Consider the following 6,000-nt stretch of genomic DNA (forward strand, 5'->3'; position numbering starts at 1 on the left):
TAAAAATAATAACAAAAATAAATTATTAATTACTTAATAAATTGAAAATCATTCTATTAATATATAAAAAGTTTGTTAAAATTCGACCTGAATTTTTTTTTGGGAGATAGCGGGGGGTGGAGGGCTCTAATCAAGATTTGCCTGTCCCAGAGACCAGAACCGCCACTGATAGGATGCTATTATCACTTCCTAGGTGTTCGTATTGCGTTGGCCATCAGTAGAACTAAAACGCATGCAGGACTCTTTCCAAGCTAAGTACTTAATTCTCGACTTACATTTTTAAAGTACAAAAAACCATCAATCCAGCCACATAATCCAGTCAAATTAGAAAACACCGCCCCTCACATCCACCTCAGTTAGGCCAGTACATTAGCCGGCAACAGAATGAACAACGTCTCGGAAATCTTTGGCTGTTGAGAACTAAGAGCTGCGTAAAATTATGCGTAGATCAAATGACTTCATATAAAACAACCGAATGTTTACTAACATTGGGGATTTTTATAGCTTGAACATATGGCATTTTCCTGTTTTTAATTGTCTGTTTTATAGTCAAAATATCAACAAAAATATTAGTGTGTAATTAATATGTCTGCTCGCATTTTGTTTTGTTTTAACTCTAAACCGGGGCTGGATTGATTTTAATTATTTTGCGTAAAACTCGAGTTAAAACTTATCGATGTTGGATATTACGGTATTATACAATTTTCAATAAAAGCGTATATGTTTTATTAATTCGTTTTATATCTTACTTTGTTTGTGTAAAAGCACATCCAAGGAGAAGGGTACAGATTGCCACCCTGCCCCTGACGACTGAAACTCCGCAGTAAATTTGAAAAATACCCGGGGCTTTGCTGAATAAAATGTGAAGCGTTTGATTTACAGTGGAATTATTTATGTAGGACCCATTCCCCAGAACAAATTTAGGTACTCAAGTATTATACAAGAAAAAAAACGAAAATTTGGATCGCGAACATGAGAGATTACCCGCTTTTCACGGTGATAATAAAAGACAATTAGCTTCGGCTCATTGGGAAAATTAATAGTAGCTATATTTCGAGTAAATATTTAATTGGTATTTTGGTTAGGTTAGAATAGGTTCTTTTAGGTCACATGTTTAATACATACTTTTGTGCTAATTACTGAACTCTCGAAATTCTTCACTCCTGAGCAGGGGTATAATTTCGCCATAAATCTGGGGGAGGGCAAAGTAGGAATCAATTTTCCGGAGCCGAGTGAAAAATTAGCCATATAGTATCACTACCATAAAGGCAAATGCATACTAAAGAAAATCAATATGTTTGTGTGGATGTCTGAAATATGTAGACCTATGTTAGCTTTAGTAAGATATTTTAAAACACTAAATTTCACACGGGGGGCATACTGGGGCCTAGGCGCAGTTGCCCCCTCCCCCGGCCCTATAATAAATTGCGCCCCGAATCTTGAAACAGACTACTAATAGAAAATGTGACGTCTACAGACTCTAAATTATGAAAATCAAAAAGGTGTAGTAATGCCTCATGACCTTGTATCATTAATTTTCACGCTTCTATGAGTAACAAATTTCATTAGGACCATTTAGCACCCGACACCAAACTACAACTCATTAGCGTGGCTTTGAGGCCTAATTTATTTTCAAATTCTTCGTGCTAACGAGCTCTAAGTGAAGGGGACTCGTGTTAATAGTAACTGAAAACCCCAAAAATGGCAAATTTACTGATTTATTTGACAGAAAACTTTGTACTAATGGGTATCGTAGACCGTAAGTGTTTTTATTCTCCGATTAAATTTTTTGCTTTTATATGTGTTTTTATTCTTTCTATAATACGCTATAGTAAAAGAAAACATTTTGCTGATAGTTTTTCTATACTTCATACCCATTTTTTACATATAAATCTTTACACATGAGCTGCAAAAGTTTTATACAACACCATGTAATCGAACAATTCGTGGTAAGGAACTATAAGTAAGGACTGACCCGGCTCAATAGTAACCGAAACTTTAAAAAAAATGGAGGTTTGATATTAATAGATATATCAAGAATCGGCTTATTATGCTTATTTTAAATATATAATTTTCGTTAAGTTTTGTCTTACCTATTAAAGGCTAAGAGCCAGAGAAAATTTGCCGGATTTTCGAAAGAAGGGGGAAGCACCCCCCAATAATTTTAGAATCTTATCGAAAATCAAATCATCAGATTCGGCGTATCAAAAAATCCAACTGTATTGGTTTCAAGCTCCTCATCTCCAAAAGTGTGGAATTTTGTCTTTTTTGCCAGAAGAAAGATCACGGATGCGTGTTTTTTTTGTATGTTTTTCCCAGGGGGGATTGTATCGACCCAGTTGTCCCATAATATCGTGAAAGGACTCAGTCGAAGGGAAATTAGAAGTTCTAGTGCTACGTATTTGGACATAACATGACCCCTCCCCCGCAGCCCCGGGGGAAAGGTCTCTAAGTCATAAAATTTGCCCATTTCTTACGCATAATATTTGTTACTGTGATGTATATATACAGTTTCGTGTGGGGTGGGCAATTTTTTGCTGGTAATTTTTCCATGGGGAAACTTTCTATGGGAGGGAAGTTTGCAGGGGATGGATATGTCAGCGGAAATATACGATGGGAAAATTTTGCCAGACTCGCTCTTAACGCTAAAGTTTGAACTTTGTCGCAACTCTTTTAGAAGGTCTCCTGAAACATAAACTTCGTTTAGTTAGAGCCATAAGAAGCTTTTTTAAAAGTATGAAAAAACTTTAGTGTAAAGAGCTAGGAGTTGAGGAGGGGACAATCCCCTTTATACTCGTAATACTTTCTGTTCGTTTCAAATTTTAGCGGTGCTCCTTACTTTCAATTGGAAAAATTAGTTTTTTTTTAATTGTAATAAAAGAATGCAATCAAATTTAGAATCCTGAAAATTTTGAATCCTAAATCTAGAATCCTGATTTCCAAATCTCAAATTCTAAACTTAAATTCTGATTTTCAAATTCAAATATTAAAATTAAATTCCTGAAAACTCTGGTAGTAGATAATTAAAATTCAGAGATTTATCTGACATAAGAAATGTTATACCTTACGGTTCAACGTGGCAATACTGACGAAAAATACGACATTGCCACAGAAACTTCATAATTTGAAACAATCAAAAGAAAAATATTAGCTTAAGTCGGTTTTACAATTTAATTTTTTCAAATTGATTTTTTTTGCAGTTCTACTACCAGCAACTTTATCGCATTGAACTCATCAGATTTGATACTGATTGCACGACTGAAGTGTTAAAAGGCGTTTACAAGTCAGAAAGAAGCACAATGCACAAACAGGTATATTAAAGACAAAAAAACATTTTATCAAAATGTTACCTCAAAACCTTAACCTAACATTAAAATACCATGACTTTTGGCGGAAAAAAAGTTGGAAACACTAGTTATTTCTTGCTTTTTACGAATAGGAGCAATGTGAGACTTTCCCGGATTCGTTCCATCGTTCATTAGTCTTGTTTTTTCTTCTTTTTTTTCGGCTGTAAAGCAGGCAGCAGGCTGAAATGGGCTTCCATTATAAAAATTTTCAAAGACCTTGGAGGCCATGGTAGGTTCATAAATAGCAAAATACCCTCTGCGATGGCCAATGGAAGTTAGTTCTGGGAAACCCAAAACTGACTTGAGTATGGTGGTGCTGTCGTGTAGTAGCTATGATGGCCCTTACATCTGTTTTTGTAGATTTGGCAGAATAAAGGCCGAATAGTTGTTTATGGCTGATCTACCGACGCCCATTACATCGCTCTATCATCCTTATACACAAAAAACCCTTAGAGCAAAACCGAACAGAAGGGCCAGAGGCTAATAAAAACATGTAAGTAAGCTTGCCAAAACACTCGATTATTACATTTACATAATTTGAAACGTTGAATTAGCGTTTTTTGAAAGTTTCTTTTGATAATTTTTATTCTTTAGCTTTTTTGCTGTCCCCCAGGCATACTGCCTGTAGCACTTACCCCCTCATACTCCTCCCTAGATTTAGCTTTGTTTGCATCAAGACAGGATTTAAGCCATAGGTTATCTAAGTAACCGAGTAACAGCAACCACAGCTTAAGCCAAAATGGCAAATTTAGACTTTGTCGAATATGTTTCCTGTGGTAGACTCCTATAGTAAGCATCCAAGATGAAAGTGGGAGCAAAAGGAAAGAGCTTTTAGAGACTTTGCGAGTTCAGGATGCCAGAAGAAGTTTGAAAAGTAATGTTAAGAAGACTAAGTCGCTAAGGCTAGGAATAAGTGAAGATGAAAAGATGACGTAAGGTAACGGAAAGATTCATTAGTTGGGCAGCTTCATTTACCTTTGTAGTATTACTAGTAAAGACGGTGGGAGCAGCGAAGATGTTAAAAATAGAATAGCCAAGGCTCAGAGTGTTTTTTCACAGTTAAAATTTTTTAGAAGAATAGGAAGATAAGTTTGCAAACCAAAATTAGAATAGTAGAAGCTACAGTGATATATAGCTGCCAAATATGGTTCTAAAGCATGGGCGCTACAAAAAGCGGATAAAGATTTGCTAGATATTTTCCAGAGAGATTGCCTACGGATTTTTGAAGTTACCCGGCTGACTGACCGTATTTTAAGGAGTAGGCTGTACGAAAATTGTGGTTCAATTCCACTTTTTAGGGCTATAATAAGAGAAAGGTAGAGATCGCTTGGGCACGTTCTGCGGAAGAAAGATGACAGATAGCCAAAGATTGTCCTTTTCAGCCAACCGACTAGGGCTAAGCGGAAAGCAAGTCGTCCACGGTTAGGGTGGGAGGATGCCATAAAGAAAGACTTAAGGTAAATGGAAACTCCTGGGAAGGGTGTAAAGAGAGAGGCTTTGAATAGATTGAGATGGAGAAGGAGTGTGCGTAGCTGTGCTGGCCTCAGACGGCTTGGTCCTGTAGCGAGTTGTTAGTATCTAGTTGTATCGTGTATTTTAATGCACTACCACTCGTTCTTTATTGAATTCCAACAGGTTTATCAGTAAAATTCGAGCAGGGCTTTAAAGGAAAGGGTGGGCTGTTAATGAACTAAAGCGTCCCTTACATTCTTTAAATATAATATTTCTTTGGGTTATAAAGTCACCCTTTACTTCCTTGCGGAAAAAATGTTCTTTTGATTAAATGGGTTTAAAAAACAGAATGAAGTCATAAAGACAAAAAGAAAAAAAAATCATTTGTATTCTAGCAATAGTACCATGTATAAACATAATTTTTAAGACGAAATAATATTTAAATTTGGCAATGACTAGGACTCTTTGGCTTATTTACTTAAGAACAAAACGTGCATGGAAAAAATTTGCTAGAGTGTTTATTTTTCATGGGAGTTTTGCATCATCAATTTGCAGCTACTACGTGATGCATTACTTGAATATTGGATTGGGTGACTTTATAAGTAAAAACACCTTGAAAACATTAAATAAACTGCCCGTGGGATGGGGGGGGGACTTCTATCTTTCTTTTTCTGCGTGGATATTATGTAATAATTCAACTTTCAATTGTGTTCTCTCCATGCTGCAAGTTTTACTTACATAATTAAAACTTTCTATTTTGATTACCAGTTATAATGCACTGATCTACTTACTTTCTTTCTGAATTAAATAAAAAAAACAAGTTTTTTTTTAACTGCAAGTAAGGAGCGACATTAAAACTTAAAACGAACAGAAATTATTTCCTTTAACGCCTGGCTCTTTACGCTAAAGTTTGACTCTTTCTCACAAATCTACATTTCAAAACAATAAAACACTTTAGCGTAAAGAGCGATGCGTTGAGGAGGGGACAACCCCTTTCACATACGGAATAATTTCTATTCGTTTTAATGTCGCTCCTTACCTGCAGTTAAAAAAAATTGTCTTTTTATATTTAATTTCTGAACGTTTTTGAATTAATGCATGTTTTGATTTTGGCTCACCACACAAGAATAAATAAACGAATTTTGCATATTAATGAAAGGCTTTTTCATAGTTTTGATCGGACGATTTTGACATAAAAGAA

The 6,000-nt window shown here is 35.5% G+C and overlaps 1 protein-coding gene across 4 annotated transcripts in view; it reads right to left on the minus strand.

Annotated features, from left to right (window-relative positions):
- LOC136031053 (collagen alpha-1(XVIII) chain-like) overlaps nt 1-427 on the minus strand; it is a 442,617-nt gene extending 442,190 nt beyond the window's left edge. For 3 of the 4 annotated variants that reach the window (XM_065710278.1, XM_065710277.1, XM_065710270.1), the window contains exon 1: nt 276-427. In XM_065710278.1, the coding sequence (XP_065566350.1) occupies nt 276-298 (23 nt within the window). In that variant the 5' untranslated portion in view covers nt 299-427. The remainder of the gene's footprint in view (nt 1-275) is intronic. The other variant, XM_065710272.1, reaches the window with a different exon arrangement.
- Nucleotides 428-6,000: the final 5,573 nt, after the last annotated feature.

The sequence above is a fragment of the Artemia franciscana genome, chromosome 9 (assembly GCF_032884065.1).
Source record: "Artemia franciscana chromosome 9, ASM3288406v1, whole genome shotgun sequence".
Lineage (NCBI taxonomy): Eukaryota > Metazoa > Arthropoda > Branchiopoda > Anostraca > Artemiidae > Artemia > Artemia franciscana.